This window comes from Rissa tridactyla, chromosome 3, assembly GCF_028500815.1.
Source record: "Rissa tridactyla isolate bRisTri1 chromosome 3, bRisTri1.patW.cur.20221130, whole genome shotgun sequence".
In the NCBI taxonomy this organism is placed as follows: Eukaryota; Metazoa; Chordata; class Aves; order Charadriiformes; family Laridae; genus Rissa; species Rissa tridactyla.
This window is the reverse complement of record NC_071468.1, coordinates 15,522,495-15,545,110: the sequence shown is the minus strand read 5'-3', so window position 1 is coordinate 15,545,110 and position 22,616 is coordinate 15,522,495. Positions and strand designations below refer to the sequence as shown.

Here is a 22,616-nt window from a genome sequence, read left to right as displayed (position 1 = left end):
CTTTTTAAAGGCAACTTTCTATGAAAGAACATGCTGATACAAACTAAGTGTTCATAATACTCAGGCAACATGGAGAACACTTCTTTAGTCCGGTTAAGGAATATAAATATTATTCATTAAATATATATTCATTATCAATATATCAAATAATATTTATTAAATATAAATATCCTGTCATAACATAACAGGAAACTGTACTCTCATTTTTTTGGTGTAAGAAAATTCCAACAAAATCAGCAAGACAAGGTTTTCTATATGCTGTACAAAAGTGCAGACAAATACCTTCTACTATGGTACCACAAATGTACCTCCACATTTTGTCTAAGATATATACTCGATTTACAGAAAAAAAAGCATCTAGAAGAAAAACATTCTTTCAGAGTTTGTGAAAGGAAATGCAATCAGTATACTGACTAGGACCATATACGATACCCTCTTTGTTACATCCTTCCCAGCACACATTTCTAGAATAAAATTAATTACATCACCTTTTAATGCAAACAGAATTACACTATTTTGAATACGTAATATAAATATGTATGTATGTGTATACACATATATACAAGCAGACACAGACGTACACGCACAACACACCTACAGAGTTGTAACAGATGGTTCCCTACCATAGATGCATAGTATATACTTTGATTAAAAAAAGCTTATTACTATTTTTATGTACCTGCTACTTCAGTCTGAAAGAAATATAATGCAGTCAGTTTTCAGCTTTGAATTCAATTCCCTTAGTATGCAATTAACTAGGCTAAATATTTAAACACTGTCCTTATTAAAAACTAGCATCTCAAACGGCAATAAAAAGAAGTAAGTTACTTCAGTTATAATGAAAATTACTTCTTACAATATAGGCTAAAAAAGAGACAATATTTTATTTGGGCAAACAGAAATTAACTGTATGCAAGGAAAAAAATTTCACTGAAGCAATCAGAAAACTTTTGGGAACAACTAACAATAAAGTAATAATATGAAGCAATAGAACTAAATGGAACCACTTTCTACAGGCCATATCAGTAGATAAAGCCCAAAAGCAGCTTCTCCCCATTAGGAAGACTGACTGCAATTAAGAATTCTTCACCTGCACCTAAAGAAAAACATTTACTTTAAAACTGAACATCTATCTATATAAATAGGCGTAAGTATGCTATTACAGAAATATTCTGTTCTCCACTGCACTTCAGATTTTTTTAATTTGACTGCATTAATGTTTGAATATTCCAAATCAATCAACTGATCTCTGTTATCGAGGGATTTACTGGTTTGAAACTCAAAGACTTACGTCATCCATAAAATCAATCAATGAGGATGAAGAGGAGGAAAAGGAATCCTATTTTAATGAAAACAGCAGTAAAAAAAAAAGAGAGAGAGAGAGAGAGAAAGAGATGGATGAAGAAAACTGTTCAGTATAAATAAAAGTGCAAAAATAAAGAACTGTAAATAACTAGTGCCACTAACAGTAAGTTTTCATTAATTGCCTTTCATAGACAATTAATCAATAAACTACCCATATAAAACCCCAATCTTTTTCCAGCATTAACTCAGTAAAATAATATTCTTACACTCCAACATGATTTTTATATTGAAAGTAACTTATAAGATGAATAATTAAAAAGCAAATTTAAAAAATGGTGTTAATTGTGAGGACTTCAAGAAAGAACAATGAATTAATGAAAACACAATGAAAAGAAAGTAAATTTTGAAATCTCAATAACATCAGAGATGATGGTTTTTCATAACTAAATGTGATGACCTTGTACATCCATCAGGAAAAAACAGGGAAAAATTTTAGACCCATATCTAACTGTAAAGGTGGTGCCTTGTCCCCTCTGAATTCAGCGTGACCAATATTTCACCCCAGCTGTTCTTTTAAAAAGAAAAATAATGCATTGCTTACTGTTGATTAAAAAAAGAAGATATAAAATGTATAGTATCATTTCGATTTTTTTCTTCCACGTTTTCTACCTAAACTGGACTTTTGTCTAAAAGTGACAAAGGAATTAAACAGATTTATTTTTTAAATATAGAGGATCTGTGAAGAGATGAATAGTAATTATCTGGATTTTACGGATCTGTGTAAAATAAACAGAAGATGAAGACAAACTAATAAATATACAGTATGACTTCATGGAGTACATTCAAGGATTATCTTTTCTCTTATTTTACCAAACCAGTCTTTGCATTACGTAGCATTTTTCCAAATACAAAGAAAAGCCATTTGAACAACTATGCTTTTCATGTTCACTACAAAATCAGGGAAATTTCTGCATTCAAGGTTTGAGAGAGAATTCACTATGATTACTAGTGTTCAAGAGAAGATAGCCAGCACTGTAAATGACAAACAATTCTCGCATGTTATTATACACAAATATAAATGGGCAATATAATTAAAATACAGTAGCAAACTCTGAGCAAATATGCATATAACCCACACATAGCAGCAGTAGTTCCACCGACTAACAGAGAAGTTAGAATAGCTGTACACTTACTTCAAATTGATCCAGAGCAGAGGTAGGCGCATTCAAAAATGCCAAGAAAGAATTCTGTGAGTCTTGGTGCTTTACACCTAGAAAACAGCAGCAGGTTTTTTAAGCTACAGAAAAATGACTTTTTCATGGAGGACCTTTGCCTTGCTGAATCGAGGTTTGAGCATACACCTGAACCACCTACATTTTTTGAAGCAAGTTGTCACATTCGCTCTGTTTTCCAGAGGAAAAGATTTTTTTAATAGACCTGCACCCACTAAGCAAGCAGCGTATGTTTAATTAAGCTTTTCCAAGCTAGGATGCGTGTGGTGTGAATTCAACATGAAAACATACTGTATCTACGTGTTTATTATGCAGAAGACACAGGTTTCTAATGTGCTTATGTCCATTTGTAACATGCACTGCATGACATACCAGCATACACACTAAGGCAGCGGGTGTCACCCCTGCTCTAGTCACACGCTGGACGGCCTACCGTGACAAGACAGCTTTAGCAAACAGTGAGGTTCCACAAAATCACATGGAACGGGCTGTTCGTGGAACACACTGCATTTCCAAATAATACGAGTTCCTTGACCTGTGCTCTATGCCTGTCTGCCACCTCTCGCTTTTGCATGTCCCAGAGTAACACCACAATCCTGGGTAAAGCTTCAAATGCCTCTGTGGGTTTTCAGCCAGCGAGCAGAGCAGGAGCACTGCATCCTCTGGAGCCGCAGAGGCTGGCACATCGTGACTATTATTTTAACTTGCTTCAACTGATTTATTTTTTTTCTTCTTTTCTTTGGGGCATAATTCAAGTTGCTGTGTGGCTGTTTATAAATCACAGATGTGTACAAACTCCAGCTGCCTGAACACTATAAATCCATTATATATACACACACACATATTATGACCAGAGCCTGCAGGACTGTGTGCATCTCCAAAGATTGGTGCTATCAAAGGTCACTTATTTCTTTTAAAAAACATCATAGTGTCTTGCTCTAACTGGCCATATCATCCTGTTTGTTCTAAATATAACCCACAGTGAACAAAGAAGTTACAAAGAACCCTTTTCTCTTAAAAATATACATACACTGAAACCCCAGTAAAATACTGCAAACAATTCTCAAATTACCTGCTACTTTACAGAATCATTTTTAGTAATCTTTTCCCCCACCCTTCTAAGCTTCTGTCCTACATTTATAACGACCAAAGGATTCAAGTGCTAATCTAAGTAATCCATTCCTAGAAATCAATTTCCACACACAGGAAGCTACTCTAACACTGTACATTGACAATATTTGAATCCTCTGTGTAGTTCGTGATTCAAACATCAATATATTTCTTCTCATAAGAGAAAACCAAGCCCAAAGATGATAATGATTTTGGATTAAGGTGCATTTCTACAAAAATATTTGAATAGTTGCAGTAGAATCTTATTAATTTACTTCTGGCAAAAAGCATAATAACTAACTTTTCCTTGAACAGCACATTGTCTGTGTTGTTTGTTTTTCTCTTTTTAGAAAAGAGTAAATGTTTATCTCTATTTTCACAAAAACAATAAGGTTTTAAATACTGGAAAAAATAGAGGGTAAAATATTAATTAAAAAGTCTTAACAGATTGTTTCACGGAAAAGAAGATTTCAGAAGTTGACTAACCATACAAAATACTAAAGAGAGTTCAAGAATCTATAAACGAAAGCTAAACATGACAAAACGTTATTCTCTCCAGGGAGATGCTATCAAGAGTTCCTCTCCAAGCACTTGGAAGAAGCATAATCCTGGTATCAGCGCTACGCATCAAGACAAACAAGTATCAATTCCCTAAGTCTTATTTGCTAATTGGGACCAGTCATTTTTTAATGTTCTGTATAGGTTTGTATTATTTTTACCAGTCAACTAGCACTTGGAGGCCTACATATAGGCCACGAATGTTAACTACAATACATTACTGATTGACATGTTGTTAAGTTGCAAAGGCTGAACAATATTTGACATCTCTATGCAGCAATTGTTGCCAGGGTTTTGAAACTCTAGAGTTCAAACAGCTCCCTACAGAAAATTAGGTAATTCCATTTGGCCTGAAAAAATCACATCTTCCCATGTGACTCATAAGATACAAATATGAGAGCTACTACAGGAACTGCGAAGAATCAGCCAAATCATTAATCATCTCTTAATGAAAATTTTTTTCATTTGAGAAGTACCAAAAAGTCTCTTCTCCCAGCAACAATGTGAAATGCTGTTAGACAGATGCACTAGAAATCCCAGAACATAGTCTTAATACCACAGCAAAGCAAACATGACCACACTGCTTACTACATGGTTACAAAGCCAATCCACAAAGTCATCCCAGAAACAAATGAATGCAACGAATGTCTCTGAAGTTGTTTACTCTCTGTGTAGACAGGCCCAAAACATTCATAGATGAAGAAAACTATGACTATGTACGGAAGCCTAAATACCTTCACCCACCATAAAAGAGGGAAAAAGTTATAAACATACCTATACTTCTAGCAGTTTTCTGGCAGTAAATCACTATACACATGCTAAATAAAAATAATGCAGTTCTGGCTCCAATGATACCTTACTGGGTCAAAGTGTATCAGCAAAACTGAAACATATTACATGTACGTATTAGAAGTGCAAATGCAACTGCTGTGGGTACATCTTAACATGCAATTGTCGTGCTCATGTTTTGTATGCCAGAGTCTGTTGGTATATTTTAGTTGCAAGGTACATCTTAATTGATAAGATGTACCCACCAACATGAAACATATTATTTACTTGGATATCAGTTGCCATACCCTTTTCTGATCTAAGCTCTTCTGTCTCCTTTTTCAGCCTTTCAATATCTGTCAACAGTTCCATGTTCTTCTTCTCAGATTCTTGCAATTTACTTCAAAAGAATACAAACAAAGAAAACGTATGTAAATATTGAGAACCCATAATACAAGTCACTTTTCTTTGTCCATCACTGCATGCTATTTAGAAATAAACGCCCAGCAAGCTTCATGTCATCAAATATGAGAATGAATTCAGAAATCTATTAGGACCTGTTTAGTACTGTATCTTAAAAAAACCCCAAAACAAACAGAACAAGCAATTCATTGCGCCTGTTTACCCATTAAATAGGCTCATGTTTCTAATTTATGAGTAATTGTGTGAGCCTGTATCCTGTGAATGAGAAAAAAAGACCACATGTATTTTTATGCTTAAAAATACAGGGTTTTCTATTTGTTAATTTACAGTGCCCGTGATACTAATAGATTATGTTGAACTATTTTTCTTCTCAGATGCTCTACAGTTAGTTGTTTCAGTGCTTTCTAATTCACAGCTGACAGGTAACACTACCATGCATTTCTACCACACTTCTCATCCTTGCCTATCAAAGCAAACACTGGTTCTCCTCTTCTCAGAGGATCTACAGTGCTGCCTATCATCATGTTACCTGGCCTGGAAAACACCCAAGTAAGGTGGGTAAGGTATTCCCACTTCACAGATAATATATTTGAACGTCAGCTCTGTCCAACTGCTTTCCTAAAGCTGCAAAACAAGTCACTGCTCCTCAAATACGACTGAAGAGAAATTATTCATTTTGCTTGTATTTGAAATCGTTTCACCACACCCAACCCCTTCTCTCCTAGAAGCCATTTCCATGCCTTGTATTGTCTATTCACATGCTTAGACACTGCAAGATGAGAGAACTGATACTGTGAAAATCGTTTATGTAGAGAAAGCAGTAAGAGGAACAGAATGGGTGTGTGACTAAGATGAGGCTCAGAAGTTCTACTTCAGCTTGAGTGCCTGCTTCAACCTACACCAACCCAAAGGACCAACACCGCATCCCCAGCCCAGTGGGATTCATAATTTGGAAATGTAACTACTATCACATCGTAGTACAGGACCAATCTTCTTCCTGTGGCAAATTTGCCATGCTTACTTTAAGTCAAATTACAACATATCACAGGAACTATACAAACAATATGTATTTTGTATTTGATCATATTTTTGCCTTTTATCTATTAAAATCTCTTCGCTTAATAGAGTTAACAACTTGCAATAGGAATCAGAACCACAGCTAAAGAAATTCAAGCCTTTCTTTTTTAGCAGAACTTACTGGCAGTGGTTAGCAGCAGTGCAAGCTTATTCTTAAACATGCCTCAAACTTTAATTTGAAGGATTCTCTTGCAGGTATAGAAAAGCTCATGTGTTGCCTCTGATGTCTCTGTCAAGCTAACCAAGGAAATAACAGGCACTAGTTTCATTGGTGGGTGCTATGAAGAAGTCACATGCCTCCGAAGCTGTGTTCACAGGGCTCCAAGAGATGTCCATAGTTCTTTTGGGTAGTGTTGAACTGAGTTACATTGAAGCTGGAGACCTAGAAATGGAATGTCTTCCCACTAATCCCCTGCTTCAGGCATTCACCCAACTCAGAATAAATTTTGTACTTTAAGGGGGGGGCAGTGGAGGAGGGCAGAGAGTGAGGTCTGAGTGAGGAAGGCATAAAAGAATTCATAATGTATAAGCACATCTTATTACTGTTCAAATCAGTATGCAATAATTGATTTTTGTCAGGTAATCCAATGCAGCTATCAAAAGAATGGAAAAGAGTATGTTCTAAGATACAAAACCAAACTCTGCTTGCATTTGAACTTGTTATCACAACTAGGAGAGATTATATTATTTAAAAGAAAGTGTCCCCTCTTAAAGTCTTCAAGATTTCAAATTTTCCCAGTAAGTGTTCAGCTGCTTACACAATGAAGAGAGATATGGTCTTTTTTTCACATTTGGATATAAGAAACTGGCAATAATTCATTAGCGAATTTTGACAGACAAGATCGTTAAAATCATGATTTGATGACACTCCCTGGGAAGTATCAAAGTAAATTTCCATCAGAACAATTCAGTCTTACCACTCTGTAGAGATACAGGAAGCTTTGACTTTATTCAACTCATCTTGAATAGCCTGTTTGGCTCGGATTTCAGCATCAAGAGCAGACTGTAGTTCCAACCTTGCAGACATATCCAGTTTTGCAAAGCGGCGCATCTTCCAGGGCATGTCCTAGTAAAGAATAAAAAAAAAGGAGAAGGAAGTATAAGAAGCAAAAAAAAAGGCAGAAAATGAGGAAAGTAACTAACTTCAACAATGACGTTTCTCAGTCTATTATGTTCTTTATGTTCATTAGTTCCAAAGTAATCTAAAATTAAAAAATGAAGAGTATTGTTATTAGTATTATTTTTAAACTCAAGTACTAAATAGGCAAGATGAATGTCTTATGCTGTCATGATCTCAAAAGTAAAGAGATTTTGTGAATTCTAGTTTTGATGTGCCTCAATTCAAATGACAACTATGAAGGACATTCACATTCCACTAGTGAAAGATTTTAAGGCTTTCATGACCCAAAGTATAGATTTCCTTCAACAATTCATATATGATTATAAAGTAGCTACTTGAACAATATCATAGATAAAATCACATTATAAAGACATTGCTGTTTAATTAATTGATAAACAATAAATTTGCTATTCAGTTATTCAGAAGGGAAGCTCTAGAAAGTTTAACTTTTGACTCAGACTCTACAGACAGGTTATTACTGCAGCTGAAACTATCAAAGTAGTGTTTTTTCAACGAAAAAAAAAAATCTGACGTATGGAAATAGAGTCTTACTGTAGCTCTTGCACCCAAACTGGAGTTCCTCAGAGCCTCTAGTTCTTCTGTCATTTTAGAGGCCAAGGCTTGAAGATAACCTCGAGCATCTTTTTCATCACTTACCCTAAAAAATCACATAAGAAGGAAAAGGTGTTTTAATCAAAGAATCTAAAGAAAAAGACAAAAGTCCCTTCACAAATAAAATAGCAACCAGAAACAGAAAAAAGCAGAATACAAAACAAAAATCAGAACGCATAAGAAAAAAAAAAAAAAAAACAATACAGAAAACCACACAGAACTAAGCCTGTGCTGCTTTGCAGAGTTCCTTAAATCAAGACAGGGAATAAAGACTGAAATACTACATATCTAAGTAAGTCATACATGCCTCAGTATAAATGTCAGCTACCTGAAATTGGGAGGACTGTAGGAAAGAAACCTTTCAGGATTCAACCTATTTTAGGGAGTAAATTAAGACAAAATTTATAACCAATAATTAAACAGTTTGACCATCCACATAATACCGGAACCAGTGGTTGACTTTACTGTATCAATTGACTATGAGAACTAGTAGTTAGAATCAAACAGTGATGTTATTTCAAGAAATGCTAATTAAATAGGGAGAGTCTAATTCTAATGTTATTAAAAAGCATGAGCCAGAAGAGGCTCTCTCATCCCCTGAGCTTGCTTTCTATCAAGACATGTTTCCTGGGTGTAAACACATCAAGGAGGAGACATGTCTGTTTTTCAGATTCTTTGATCATCAGTTACAAAGGGAAAACAACTTTCTGTGATTAATCACAGCAGAAGGTTCTTTCTTCACTTTTTGCCTCAGGTATTAACATAGAAAAGAAAGTTACTAAAAAATTACCTCACTGAAACTAAGTAGCTTATGAAAAACCTAAAACAAACAAAAGAGGGGGGGTGGGGGGGGAACCAACCTGAAAAAGGGAAAAAAAACTCATTTCCTTTCACTTTACATGCCTGGCTCTGAACATACTCCTCTTGTTCTGCAACGCCAGGGCATACCCAAGTCTCTGAGCCGGTCTCAGACACCAGCAGTCTAATACCACAACCCAATCACAGTTAAATCTATTAACACTATCCACAGAAATGTTTAGGATGTGCTATAAGGAATGATCCTCAGTTTTAAGTAACTTTTAGGAAAGTGTGAAAGTATTTTTTCTACTTCATGAAAATTAACTTATCCTTGCCTCCTGATCGTTCCTTGGTAACTTTAATCCTGAGTATGTTGGATTGGAGACAAAGAGTTTTTCAGATGGTTGAATTTGTCTCTCAGTGACTGCTCTCCAGAAATGGATTCCCGCTCCGTGCCTACAAAGCCATATAAGTTTCTCTGGTTGATACTATGGGGTTCATACATGAATACGGAAAAGGTGCTACTCGCAAGCTTACCACTAATGAATAAAAGTAATATAATGTTTCAACAAAGATTTCTAGATAGCCAACCCGGAGGCACGACAGACAGCACATATTCTGAACTGCCATGGGCAAGGGAGGAAGACAAGAGCTTTCCCATCATGGCCTTAGGGCAAGATCAGAGTGCAAAAGCTATGGGCTAAACAGCTACAGGCTGCAGCAACTTCTGGGTGTGCAGTTTAAGACTTATATAAAGAAGATTGCTTTAATACAGAGGAAGCTAATCCAAAAATAGCGACCATTTGCCACACAATTCCCACCCAGCATAAAAAAGTTAACACTTATTCATGCCTTGGGGCTTATCTTCTCTGTCTCCTGCCTACAAATTAGTTCAAGAGGTGGGGAGGAGCCTAGGGAAAAAAAAAAACCAAACCCAACAACAAAAAAACCCCCAACATCTCCTGACTCTATGAAAAGTCAGCGAGCATTTTGATATTAATGAGTCAGTATGTTTCCCAAGGTATACCACAACTCAATAGAGGCAGCATGCCAACTTTTTTTTTTTCCCCCATAACATTCTGAATGAAAGACATTTTGACGACCAGATACAGATAATCTTGGCCTATATAAACCACCTAAGGTAGACGGGTGGGCAAAAGATGTGAGAAGTAGCCTAAGATGTTTTTGGGGGAAGGTGTGTGTGTGTGTGTGGGTGCATAATGAAACGTGTAGCAAAACCAAGAGAATATAAGTAGAAATAAAAATACTGAGGGGTTCTCACAGTGAGAAAGTAAGTTTTCCTGATGTAGAACGGAAAAGTAACTTAGAAATTGGCATTTGATCTTCTCTATTTTTAAGGACATGTAAAATCTTTGCGGAAAAAAAGGGACAATGTCAGATTAAAAATAAAATTGAATTGGTGCCTTATTTTTTAACGTTTCTAATTAAAGATGAAAAAATTTAAATGTCCAATTTCTTTGTCAATATTTATCATGCCATATAGATTCTTCCTTATTGAAGGTGAGAAAACACTTCAGTTATTTGGTTTATGATGCACAGAACCTTAAGGCTCTAACTTCTGCAAAGCTGCGCATGCAATAACCTCAGAGAGGTGTTCCAATGAACATGCAGAAATACAGAAAATGAAAATATACATATAAAGTCAATTTTTTAAAAAATCTATCCTAAGACAGTAAACACAAGCATTACAAGTTAGAGCTGAGATACAGTTTTGTTGTCCACTAGATGGCAACATTCTCTACATAATGAGATACATTGATTAAACACGTGAACCCAAAGAGTTCTTGCAGTTTTTGCTGAGTTGGGTTTTTTTTTTAAGAAGATAAAGCAAGAATGGTAAAGTTAACCTTACTAATGTTCCTCTCCTTGCGCCCCTTTCTTGCAGAGAGCCCTAACAAGCACAGCAGAAGACCCAAGGAAGAAACATTCCTTAGGTTCCACCCAGAGTAATTTCTTTCTTTACTGAAAATTTAGATTTTAGGTTCTGTTTTTATATTTAACGTAAGTGCCTGTACAAGCTTAGTTTGTTAACTATAAAGAACTTAAAACAGCGATATAGTACAAATTCCTCTAAAATTTTAATTTCACTTTTTAGTTGAGGCCAACATCAGGACAACCTTCAAATTACCATTGACCACTATCTAGTATGTTATTTGTCAGGCTGCTACAGACTCTCTGGGTCTCTTTATCCAGGATACTTTACAACACAAAATGGCCCCAGAGGACTGGAGATATTTTGCTGAACGATAGTGGTCTTGAAGCCCTGGGATCTTATGCCAAGCTGTCTCTTACCTGATTTAAAAACCCCAAGGAAGTCCGTAGGCCATGATGCCCATTTCTTCTGTAGTTTCTCAATGCTTTTAAATTTCTGTCTTCATATCACTACGCTCAAAGCCTCCAACTCAATTATTTTATTTTTCCCCAGCAGAACTATTTTTTAAAACTATTTCTCTAAAAATTTTCAACAAACCCTGAAATCTCTCCCTGCCCTCCAGAATTTCTATTTATAGACAATTAAAGTCTGATTATTCCTACCTCAAATAATGCATCTCAGAATTTTTGATGTTTTGAGTTTCTTACAATTGAATTTACCCAGAATTTTTGCTAAATCTCTTCCACAACTTTCGTGTGCTTTCTTCTGAGAGCAACCAGATTTCAAAAAAACCAAACAGCTTTGGGGCTTTTTAATGTTTGATTTAATGCTGACATGTTTTGTGGAGTTTGGTTTGCTTTTTAATGAAATCAATAATTAAGATGAAATCAACCGTAGTACAGTTGATTGGAAAGTTATCTAGTCAACAAGAAGAGTATTAACTGAACCTTCTGGTAAACAACACTCACAGCTTCTGGCCAGCTGAATCTAAGCCTAACACCCACTCTATAAGTAAATGAGGTAGGATTTAGCTCATGCATAGAAACATACTTAACGATACAGAAGTCTATTTGAACTAGTTGTCTATATTTCCTTCTCAACCAGTGGGGAGAAAAACAGACTTCTACAGTACTAGTCATGGGATTTATTTTAGTTGTCTACCTTAGGACTTCTAAAACTAGGTTACATGAATCCCTCCCAGAGAGACTAATAAGTTACAATTCTTGCCAAGTACTCTGGGAATCACTACCAACATTTCCATCAACCTCCTTTCTGCAACAGAACAGAAATACTGTACCATGGCTATTTAAAAGATTGCTTTTTAAAGCGACCGCATTAACCTCCTATGCAATGAATCTCTTTCCCATCTCCCATAGGAAAATTTATAGCTGACTATAAAAGCCTCGATATTTCTTACTCTTGTCAAGGAATGATGAGTGATTTGGCAAATATAAACTTGTCAATATAATAGCTCCATTAAGGCTGAATGACCTGTGAGGGTCCACTGCTACCACATTAGAATTTGCAATGAAATTTTGATTCAAGTGTTTATATTAAGACTTTGGCTATACTTATGGCATCTTGGGATAATAACAAAAATAAAAAGGTTGCCCTAAACAAGATGCAAGAGAGCACAGCAAGAAAGAAGTGAAAGGCTAAAGGGAACATGACAGGCCATTAAAATTACTTGCAAGTTGTAAAATCTGAAAGAAACAGAATTTTGAAGGGCCCAAGGAGAAGAAAGTGACCAGCTTAAGCACCCAAAATGTGCACTCAAATAGTGGGGCAGGTTTCCTGAGAGATATCTATTAGATGTCCAAGCACTCAAAGGAAGGGCTTGTGTTACTTAAAAAAGGACTAGAACAAATGCCTTCAACTACCATAGGCAGTTGAGCAAACTGTTTGCAAAACCAGTAATTAATTCCTTCTACTGCCTCCTATCCTTCATGAATCGTGGTACAAAAAGAAGGCAGTAGGCAAAACTCATTTTTAAGAGGTCAAAAGTATGGACCCAAAATATGTATTTTAAAGTAATATTATGTGAAAAATCTGATAGTTTTGAAGAGGGAGCCTACAAGCTCTACCCTACCTTGTTAGCTCCAACCATTCTGTTGTCATACTGAAGAGGTGGACAGGTAGGCATTTCAATTACAGGTTCTGAAGAAAACATAGGCTTATGACTGATTAAATAAGATTAGTTTTCTTCAAAATTAGGGTGGGGGTTTTTTTTTCTTTTAAAATGTATATCATTATTGTAGATGCTTAAATAACTTCATACAGCACCCCATGTTCCACAGCAAAAAATCCCCAGAGAAGGACCTAGTGTCAGTATGCAGTGCTGGATTCTAAGGAGAGCAGACAGACATGACCAGATTATCTGGGTAACACATGGAAAATCTAAACATAATAAGACAAAGATGTGAGCCAAGATATGGCCTCACATAGTTGAAAAAAATTCAACATAAGCAAAGAGAAGTATGAAAATTGAGATATGTACAGTGATTAAAAACTGGAACCAAGCCAGGTATGTTTTATCCCCTTAATGTTTGCCCACAGTACTTCTATTTTTATCTTCTTTTCATGTAATTCTTTAATTTTTGGTTCCGTACTTTTTAAAAGACACTATATTATCATAAGGGATTGGTAAAATGGTATCTTTCACTCAGTTTTGCATGCTCCTGATCTCAAAAAACTCAATCCCAAACCTATTTTACTCCCCAGTGACATCTCTAATACATGCAAGATGCTTTATCATACATCTGAACCACATCAGTAGTACATCTTCTCTCATATTAAACACTCTCATAAATTGGAGAAGGGACATTCTTAATGGCTGTTGGTGCATTTTTACCTAGTGTTAAGTAAAACAATCCACAGCTAATTCTGACTTGTCTTTTTCCAGAACTGCCAAGTTTTAGGAATGCTTTCACATGTAAATCTGAAAAAGGGGGTTTGGTTACCTTGGTGCCTTAAGACAGATAAGCATTACCTTAAAACAATATGGAATGTGAAATAATAGACTTGCCTCTCTTGTTACTTTGATTTTGTTCTGAATAAAGGTTTCTGATTGGCTAGAAATAAACTGTTCATTTAAATGACTTTCATATATTTATTTTTGTGAGAAGGCTGTCTACTACACTCACAGTTATGAGACAAGATTTAAAAGGAACACACGCGAAGTGTACCCTTTAAACTTTTTAACTTCTGCTACGAATACAATGCCTTGAGACCCAATGGACTTCCTAACACAGATCCGCATTACATGATTTTATGTAACAAACACTGTTTAAAATGCTTCCAGAACCCCAGAGGACAGCCTTCTTTCTTATTACGTATTCACATGGCTATATTCAAAAGCCAAACTTCTCTGTATTTGGACAACAAAATCATAATGACATTATAACAAAACCAAACTAGGTTTTGTTAAAACAAATGTTTTCCATTTAGGCTTGGACACAATAAATTAGATTACATTTTTTCACTAACATGAGTTGTGAAAAATGGTGTGTGTGTGGGAATAATCAAGTAGTAAACAAAAAAAAAGATTAGTATATGATGACAAAATCTTCCCAGAAGTGGATGATCTGTAAAAAAAAAAAAAAAGTCTGGATGCAAACTGTTTTTGTAGATGATAAACACTGCAATGGACCATAAAAGGGGAGGGGAGAGAAGCAGGCATGGAGGGGAAAAGTAAAGGCCACCTAGATAAAACAATCTTTTTGTCTTAATAGTTTCAACTTGGGTTTTTTTCCTTAATTTATTAGAACTGGACACAAGACTTCAGAAACATAACGTCATTATTTAGCAAAACTATTATTAGAAACATCACTTGACTGGCTTTGTGGTAGTCTCAAATGCCCTCCTTGTAAAAAAATCACATAAAAGTTGTACTGTGTTTGCTTCATTCTGCCGCGTGCCAAGCAGATGAAGGAAATTAATGCCGAGACACAAATACTCTCAGCCACTGCTTTTCCCAGGCTTGTTCCCTCTTGGAGGCGTGAGCTCAGCACGTGACTCCTTCCAGCATTCTTCCAAAGCCACAAGCCACACCCAGTGGCCATGATTTTTCTGCACTTGAAGAAGTTGTATTAGGTAAGACACTTTCGCTCTTAAGGAGGAACACAAGTTTCCAGATTTGGATATTATTAAAATCTCAAGCAAAAACACAGCAAAACCCCAGAGGGGTGAGAGACTTCACTTAAGCACTCGCAAGTGCCACGTGCAAAGGCAAAAACTCCATAACCGCCCTACCACCTATTGAGAGGATTCTGCAATGACATTAGAGCAGAGTATTCACCATTGGATGATCTCAGTAATTTGGGCCTCCCAGTGTGCCACGGACTCCTTTTTATCAGCCAGGTCTCTCATCTCTTCTTCCAGCTGCCGGTTATTCATACTCAGCCTCTCAAACATGGTGGTGAGCTGAATGAGAATTTAAACAACTTGTTAAGGGTATAAGCTGCTGTGGGTCCATTTCTGTGCAGACTCAAAGCCACACGTTCCGCTCTCCCACATAGTGCATCTGCTTTAAAAATTGGTACTACCCATCACAATAAACACCATGTAACAATAAAAGTCAGAATCTCTTCTCACGTATGACCTTAGCTGTACTGAAAGGCCATTTTTATGGATGACAACTACATTTTTACTCTAATTAATTAATTTTCTGAGAATTACTCTCCAAATGACTCTATAACTCTTAGAAGGCTTCTGCTTTGCACCTTTCAGGTGTGCAATGTTCTATATAGAAAAAACTACGTTAACAGAGCAAAGCAAGGGCACAAAAATTGTTACAGCTCAGATGAAACTGCCGAACCTTTCCTTTGTTTAGTAACCATGGAGAATGAGAGGCTTAACAGATACAGCCACAACTCAGTCCTGAGATTCTCCAGGTGTCTCACATTCCCCTATTTTTCATTTTACTTACTTGCAGACAGGGAAATTGAAATTAAATGCACATCTGTAAGTACAATATGTTATACCTAGCAATTAACCTCACTCGCATTCACGTAGCTGTCATTCATACTTGCACATTCTGCAAGACAAAAGCCACAGCTAACCTGAGTTGGTATTGGGAATGAAACCTTCATTATGTTCAATAATTATTCAGAAAGTCAAACTGGAATTACAGATCAGATAGACTTTATAGGGAGGCTTGCTTAGAATGCGAAAGGCTTCTTTTAGTACTGAAATACATTAACAACTCAAAATGAAGAAAAAAAATATCAGTTTTAAATCTACTCTGCTTTTTACTCCTAATATGGGTACTCCACTCCATATTTATCACCTAAATGGGCTTATGATTTAAATAGGCCTATTTTCTAGATGTCATTTGACAAGAAAAATACAAAGCTAACCAAATTTAAAAAAAAAAAAAAAAAAAAAAAAAAGAAAAGGAGACCGAGCAGAAAAACTATCAAAGTGACTAGTCTCTTACTGTTCTTGGACTAAGCCTACATATAGGCATATATAGTATGCATCTTACACTGGTATGAAAATATACTTTAATTTGAACACTGACATGCAAACATGCTTACTTTGAAGAACACTGTACTTTCATCATATTTTTATAAAATTTAATGCATTACAAAAAGAATAGACAAGTTTAGCAAGACTTGGCTAATCCACAATGAACTTGAATAACCTGTCAAAATGAACAATAAAGAGATAATCTGAATGCATGACACAATTACTCCTTGCTCAACACACTCCAATTAATATGCCTTATCATTTGTATTTTTTTAATATCTCAAAGTAACATTTAATCTCAATAGGTGGGAGGGGCCCTGCTATTTCACAGTAATTGACATGAAAATATACTCTAAGTAATCACATCATTAACTATGTATTTTTATATTTGGGTCATACAATGAAATAATCTGATTTTTTTTGCTTAAGGTATTGTCTAAAATTAATCTTACTAAACCGTAAGACCATCTAACTCAATTCCTACACATAAATACACACACAGGCGCGTATATATATATGTGTGTGTGTGCACACATTCTCAAGTTCAGATATATGTAGATACTCTCTATTCAAATCAAGTATTAATCACCATTTTCTCTGTAATGTTTATTTCTGCTATCAATTAAATGTTGATCATAACCAATACAGCTTTATATTGTCCAATTTGTACGTAGCATACAATAATTATAAACTCAGGACTCAACTAATCAGCACCTACCTTATCAAGTTCATTTGAAAGCTTTTTGTTTTCCTCTGTTAGCAGAATCTTTTCTCGTTCATACTTCTGTTTGAACTCTGTTTCAAATTCCTCTCTTTCACTTTGGCTAAGAAATAAAATGAAGTAGAATGATAAAGTTTCCTATTCTAAAACTCATCACACTTGTCACTTAAATACATCAAGACCAATGCACACACTAGCTGAAAGGAAAGTACTAGCTTGATAATACCACAGCATATTAAAACTAAGCAAATGTGATATTATACTACCAACTTAGGACTATAAGACAGTCTGTTGAATTTTATCATTAGACAATGAGCTTTCCTTCAGTATGGAATTATTAGAGCTCCACTGAGCTAATGTTTATCAATTCACTTATACGTATTTTATTCTTTAGGTGAATCCTTCAAACACAGAGCAGCTCTAATTCTGCAAGATTGAAGCACGTGTCAATATTCTAAGGCATTCAAGGTAAATTCTCAGCTCACAGAAAACATTATTTTAACTTAGACATTTCTACAATTCCAAGTTTCACACAGAATTACAGACAAAAATGACCACATATCAAATCAGCACATAGAGAAGCTAAATAAGAGCACTTGGGGTTGGGTCTCTGATGAGAAAAACTTATACGGGCTAGACTTCGGACAACTTATAACAGCCAGAGGACACGTTTGAACTGTTAATTCAGGTACTGTATACTTACTATGAGATAACCTTTACACTCCTAATATCACCAGATTCTAGAGCAGGTTTGGACCATTCTTTCTGAGAAAGACTTTCAAAGTAGCTGTTTTCCCCAACCCTTCCCCTCTCCTGTGGACATCATTCAGTAGAGGAGAACCCCTGGCTGATTCTGCTTAACATCAACTTTGATCTTGCACAATGGGTATGAGAATCTGAAAATAAATGAAGCTGCGAGTCCTCTCTTTGCCAAAAAACATTGTAATTTCCTTAAAGTGGTGTATGGCAACGTTTTAGACGTATAACTCCCACCTCACATCCACTCTTTTGAGAATCACTAAACTTGCATGTTGTATTCACCGTTTCACCAATTATTCAGGTAATTGGCACAAAATTAATCAGCTGGTCAATGGAACTAGACTATAAATGCCACAGATACAGTAAATATCCATTCAGTGAATACCACTGTCCAGCCTTAAAAGGTTTGAAAAAGTACACAGTATAAAAGGTTAACTCTGTAAAAATAAAATCCAGGGGAAACTTTGTTTTGAGCATTGCAAATATTTTCTTTCTGGATACTGATCAGAATTTTACATTGTGCAACAGAGAAATTACATCCTCGCCTCTTTTTCCGAGATGCAGAACTACTACAAACTGCCAAACTGAGAGAACACCCTTAAAAGATGAGAAGTGTCAGTGGTTACAGTGAACCCAGTTAAGAGTACTGCTGGTTTGAATTTCCTATTCCAAATTTGAAATTCATTTAGTGCTTCAACCACTCTTTGAAATCTAGTACAGCATGTTAGACTCATGGTGAAATTCTGTGTTGCTAGGCATCCTTTGAAACATAACACTGGTCCTAGCAAAGTAACATACTTTTGTTACTGTTTAAACACCAAGTTTGAAATTCACCACCACTCCTTTTCCATATCAACAGATTCCATGCATATGATGAGCAGTCTAGGGAAAAGGCAGGAAGAGATTAAAGCATCGGCTGTCAAGGGAATTAATAACAGGTCCTGCTTCTGTTTGCAAGGCACAGATTCAAAGCTAATTTCTCAGACAGTAGACCAAACTAATTTTTTATTATTTCTTTCATTTAGATTTTATGGCTTTATGGTTCTGTTCAGGGTTTTTTATTCTGTATTTGTCTAAAATTTGGTTTTTTAAGGCTTCAAGGCTCAAAGCGGCCATAAATGGTGGTGGATTAAGGAAGCTTCGGATTGGTAAAAGAGCCCAACATATTTGTTATTTTCTGTATTTTACATTCTTAATTCAACTAGTGATTGCCACTAACCCAGAAAGTCCAATTGTTGTAGTATAATACAGAAACAAGAAAGTTAAATTTTAAACAGAGGAGAATGTGGGTATAATCTATCTTACCCGAAACATCAACTCAGCAAACCACAGAACTGCGACAGACTCCATAGGCATACCTTGGACAGCCAGGAAGATCAAAATAACAGATTTGCTTTGAAGCCTGGCATCCTCCTCTCCCATCAAGCTTTTTCTCTCATCTAAAATTTAGCTATGTATGCGCTCTTCAAGTTTAAAAAAATCATACATGATCCAGCTTTCTTTTTATCAGTAAAATAACTGTAGCAAACCACATGCAAACGATGTGAAATACAGCTTTATAGTATCACTTTGTCACTCCAGCTCTTTATTGCAGCTGTACAAAGTGGAGAAATATTTTATCTTACTGCTTTGAAACCAAGAAAAGTAGACCTGTAACAAACACCAGCCCCCAGGCTTCTTTATATCACACAATTTAAAAACAACAAACACGGTTTTAGAAAGCTCTCCGCTTTATAAATCTATCATTAAATGACAGGTTTAAAACTAAATTCTACACACGATTTACACAGTTCCTTGCACCTTCTTCTGAAATATTTTATAATGACAATTCCAAGAAATGGAACATCGTGCTACACAGATCACTGGCCTGATACTGTGTTCCCAATTTTAATAGCTTGCAGTTTATCAGACTTTAGCAAAGGGCAATCGTTTTGTACAGAAAGGAAGTTTCTCTCCCTTGAAGACTTATGCTGTTGAAATAGTAAAAGAAAGCTTAAATTTGAAGGAAACAAAGAAAAAGATACCTATTTTAAAAAATGAAACGGAAACCACCAACATGTAAGGTACATAACAAAGTACACACAGATTTTTACCTAGCTCTTATTCACTCTATACTTTAGCCCTTATGAAGTAACGCAACTGCATCCTCTTCTCAAAACCTTTTTTTTTTTTAATATGCACTAAAGATTATTTTTAGACTACTAAAATTTTTTTCCCAAACTGTATACACACACTTCAACCTCACGCCCAGCCCAAGCCTATTGTTGAAATGATTCCACTTATTTCAGCACAAAGCCTCCAGGTGCTTCCTTTTCAGCACCTACACTGAACGCCTCTGTACTGGCAGACTCACAAAAAGCTTTGCATGCCTGATTACAAAAGCTAAAAACAATATGTGTAAGCAGAAACAAACAAACAAACCAAAAAAATCCATGTTCTCTTAAGGAAAACTACCAAATACTGAGAATCAAGCAGCAACAGCAATTATTCTATTCCTAATACTTAAGCTTCCCTTCTAAATCCCTGAACCATTACGGAAGCCAATCTGCAGCACACTTTGAACAGTGGACTTCAGCATTTCTTTGGAGTCCTAATACTTGCATGAGATTCTGCAGATCTGTTTAACAAAACCCAGTTAAGATCAGGTCTTCGTTAATCACTCATCACGTGCTTGATGACTTGATGTTGAAGCCCTACCTACTAAGGGCCGAATGCTGGATTCTGGTTATGTGACACACTTCTGCTCACGCTTTAAAATGTTGTCTTACACCAACACTTGAAATACACACAGAAACACACGGTTATACGTCAGCACTCAGATTTGCATCTGGTTCTTTTTTTATTTATACAAAGAAATTCGATTGAAAGGTTTATGAGCTAGCTAACATGGAGCAGATCAGCATTTTTAGGCCATTCGTTATTTCACTAGATGGTCATCTAGTTAGAACTTTTGCAGCTGTACAACCTCCAAGAAGGTTTTGGTCTGGTCAGTGTTTGGAAACATGATCTTTAGCAGCAGTTTAACCTGCAGAAAGAGGTATTAATGATTCTTTATTGAATATTCCTCCTTTTGAGACACTACTGGACTGACACGGCATTAAAGGAGTATCATACTATCCCCTTTATATATTACAAGACAGCATAGCCTTATGTGCATTTATAACTCATAGGTCAGCAAGAGCATTAAATTGTGGTACAAGGAAAACATGCTGCTGATGCAAGTTTTACCTCTCAACCTAGAACAAAGCAGTAAATTACTGTGTTAATATGTCCAGCCTATGAACAGCTATATTCTAGGAAGAAACAGTTCATCCACTGAATTCCAGCTGTATGATCTACTTCCTCTGCTGGAAACAATTTACGAGAGAAACAGTGTTTCCACCTTTATTTGCATAACTTTTTTGAAAAATTCTTTATTTTATTTACTACTTTATATATAAGGACTCGCTACTGGTTGGCTAAGTTTCAGCAGGAACTTCTCCATGGTTTTTCCAATATGCCATCTTACTACAGCAGCAAAAAGAAGCATCTATGTTAGCATTATAAAGCATTCTGAATTTTTTATGAATGAAAACGAACACATTCAAATTATGACTATTTCCAATACTACACTACCCAACAGAAAAACTTGTTTTTATTGATGAATGCCTCAAGGAACATTCTCAAGGCCAGCTACAAGCTCCACCAAGTGTGAGAGAAAAAAGCAGGTCTCTGACAAATTACCATGTCAGAAGAGATAAAGCACCTTATGCCTACAGTAGTCTGATGACTGATGTTAACACTGGATGAAACCCAGCATGGATTAGCCTTAGTCCGCATTAAGTGACTGTTCCTGTGCTGGCAGAATTGTAAGCAATAGTTGATCTCTAACACATTAGTTTTGCATCAAAAGATGAAAATACCAAACAAAAAAAATGTCATTTTAAACTGCAACATAAGCTTCAGGGGTTGACTTACCCAGAGCTGTAAGTCTGCAACTCAAGTTACATACCCTGGAATGGTCCGCCAGTGCAAGAATTCTGGTGCAAAATTTAACTGTTTCAGTACAGGGTCATGGATATTTTTGTTCTGTCATATTTTTAAAGGTGATTATTTTCAACCCTGGCATTAGCTCAGCCAAAATGCACCTGTCTGCACTAAAGCTAAGGATGAGATACTGTGTTTGGAAACATACTAGGAGACTTAAAAACGTATTTTGAGCATAAAGGTAAATTCCATACAATACTCACTTTTCTCTTCTGGTTTTCTCTAACTTGTCTTTCAAAACCATGATCTCCTTCTTGAGGGCAAGCTGCTGGCTCTCTGCATCCCGCAGTTCTTTCTTCAGACTTTTTATTTCATTAGCGTGCATTATTTCACGTTTAGATAGTTCCTCTTCATAGAAAACACTCTTTTTTTCCAGGTCTGCCTTTAGTTTAGTGATCTCTTGCTGGTGTTCTATACTGCTTACCCCAGGTGAGCGACCAACCTGTTTTTGCTAAAATAAACAGCCCCAAGTTAGCACTCAAGAATGCTGAAAATTATGTTTAGTAACAACTCAATATTCATAAGCCTATATTTAGAAAATATCCCATTACAGATTTAAGTCAAACACATCTAAACTCAACATTTTTGAAAATTTGTTAAGAGCATAAATCTGAACTGTACTCTTTCTCATCTTGTGATTTAAACACAGTAATAGTTTTCAAGCCCTTTAAAATTTGATCATCACTTTAAATATCTCTGGCCACATTCTGACTCCCCTTACATGCAGTCAGAAAGTGACCACAG

The 22,616-nt window shown here is 35.9% G+C and overlaps 1 protein-coding gene across 14 annotated transcripts in view; it reads right to left on the bottom strand.

Moving 5' to 3' along the window:
- The window catches only part of CDC42BPA (CDC42 binding protein kinase alpha), a 189,832-nt gene that overhangs the window by 40,138 nt on the left and 127,078 nt on the right, over nucleotides 1-22,616 (bottom strand). For 12 of the 14 annotated variants that reach the window (XM_054194340.1, XM_054194339.1, XM_054194341.1 and 9 more), the window contains 8 exons: nucleotides 22,076-22,323; nucleotides 17,085-17,190; nucleotides 15,195-15,319; nucleotides 8,146-8,251; nucleotides 7,391-7,539; nucleotides 5,282-5,373; nucleotides 2,499-2,575; nucleotides 1,292-1,339 (listed from right to left, as the gene is read on the bottom strand). In XM_054194340.1, coding sequence (XP_054050315.1) covers nucleotides 1,292-1,339; nucleotides 2,499-2,575; nucleotides 5,282-5,373; nucleotides 7,391-7,539; nucleotides 8,146-8,251; nucleotides 15,195-15,319; nucleotides 17,085-17,190; nucleotides 22,076-22,323 — 951 coding nt within the window. The remainder of the gene's footprint in view (nucleotides 1-1,291; nucleotides 1,340-2,498; nucleotides 2,576-5,281; nucleotides 5,374-7,390; nucleotides 7,540-8,145; nucleotides 8,252-15,194; nucleotides 15,320-17,084; nucleotides 17,191-22,075; nucleotides 22,324-22,616) is intronic. The other 2 variants (XM_054194344.1, XM_054194351.1) reach the window with 1 other exon arrangement.